Source organism: Aptenodytes forsteri, unplaced genomic scaffold (assembly GCF_000699145.1).
Source record: "Aptenodytes forsteri isolate BGI_AS27 unplaced genomic scaffold, ASM69914v1 Scaffold517, whole genome shotgun sequence".
NCBI classification, from domain to species: domain Eukaryota; kingdom Metazoa; phylum Chordata; class Aves; order Sphenisciformes; family Spheniscidae; genus Aptenodytes; species Aptenodytes forsteri.
Genome location: NW_008795546.1, coordinates 27,511 through 28,910, shown reverse-complemented (window position 1 = coordinate 28,910; position 1,400 = coordinate 27,511). Strand labels below are relative to the sequence as shown.

At 63.0% G+C, this 1,400-nt stretch overlaps 1 protein-coding gene across 1 annotated transcript in view; it reads right to left on the bottom strand.

The window, feature by feature from the left end:
• LOC103901262 (leukotriene B4 receptor 1) overlaps positions 1-996 on the bottom strand; it is a gene marked incomplete at its 3' end in the record, with an annotated part of 18,337 nt that extends 17,341 nt beyond the window's left edge. The window contains exon 1 of the mRNA XM_009282112.1: positions 10-996. Coding sequence (XP_009280387.1) covers positions 10-996 — 987 coding nt within the window. The remainder of the gene's footprint in view (positions 1-9) is intronic.
• Between the last annotated feature and the right edge of the window lie 404 nt (positions 997-1,400).

The window sequence follows — 1,400 nt, the reverse complement described above, 5'->3', positions numbered from 1 at the left end:
TCCCTCCACCCCCTTCCAGCTCCTCCCCCCGCGCTGGGTCCCCTTGGCCAAGGTCCCTCGGGAGCTGCCAGTGATGGCTGAGATCTCCAGGAGCCGGGGCAGGAGAGACCCCCCGGCACCACGGCGCAGCCCCCGCCCGGCGCAGGCATAGAGGAGGGGGTTCATGGCACTGCTGAGGAAGGCCAAGGCAGTGGCCGGTGGCCGAGTGGCCTTGGCAGCCGCCTTCAAAGTCCCACCACCTCCTTGTAGGACCATTGCCACCTCCAACAAGCTGGCGAGATGGTAAGGGCCCCATGCAATGGCGAAGGCCACCACCACAGCAGCCACCAGCCGGAAGGTACGACTGCGCCGGGCCAAGCGGGTTTGGTGTAACCGGTGGACCAGTAACCCATAGCCAGTGGCTATAGCAGTCAATGGTAGAGCCCAACCCAAGATGGTCTCCAGAAGGTTGTGGACCACCAACCAAGCCTCCGTGCTGTGCACCCGCTGGCAGTGCCCATCCTTCACCCTTCGGAAGACGATGGATGGGATGGCCAACACCAAAGCAACCAACCAAGTCACTGCAGCTGCTCCATGAGCCAACCGTCTGGCACGACCACCCGCCGTCACCACCGCCGTCACTGGCCTGGAGACTGCCACGCACCGATGGAGACCCAGAAGAGCGATGAGGAAGATGCTGACATACATGGCAGTGGCAGCAAGGTAGTGACACCCACGGCAGACGGCCAAGCCCATGTCCCATTGGCCAACACTCAAGGCCCGGAGGTAGACAGGACCAGTGAGGAGGGTGACCACATCGGCCAAGGCCAAGTGGAAGATGAGGAGGACGGGGACACTGCGACGGCGGGTGATGGCGAAGCTCCAGAGGACCATGGCATTGCCTGGCAGCCCCACCGCCAATGCCACCGACAGCAGGGTCAGTCCCACCGCTGCGCCGGGGACGGGGGCAGCTGTGGTGTTGGGAGGGGATGAGGCATTGGCAAGGGATGAGGACATCGTGGTGGTGGGTGGGGGGGCTGTGGGGAGAGGGGCACACAGAATCCTCCGAAGAAAATGCAGGTCTCCCTCCGTCCATCCCTCCATCCATCCCTCCATCCATCCCTTCCTCCTTCCCCCACCACCTCTCCATCCCGCCATCCCTTCTTCCATCCCACCTTTCCTCTCTCTCTCTCTCCTTCTCTCCATCCCTCCAACCCACCTCCCATCTCACCCCCTCCCGAGGGGCCCCCCCTTTCTCATCCATCCCACCACCCCTCCTTCCTTCTCCCCACTCTTTGAGGTCTCCTCCTCTTCTTCCTTAACCCATCTCAGCTCTTTCCCACCAACTTAACATTTCCCAGACCTCCCAGCTGCCCCCCAGTCCTCCCAGTGGGCCATCCCCCGTTTGCCCCCCCATCAAA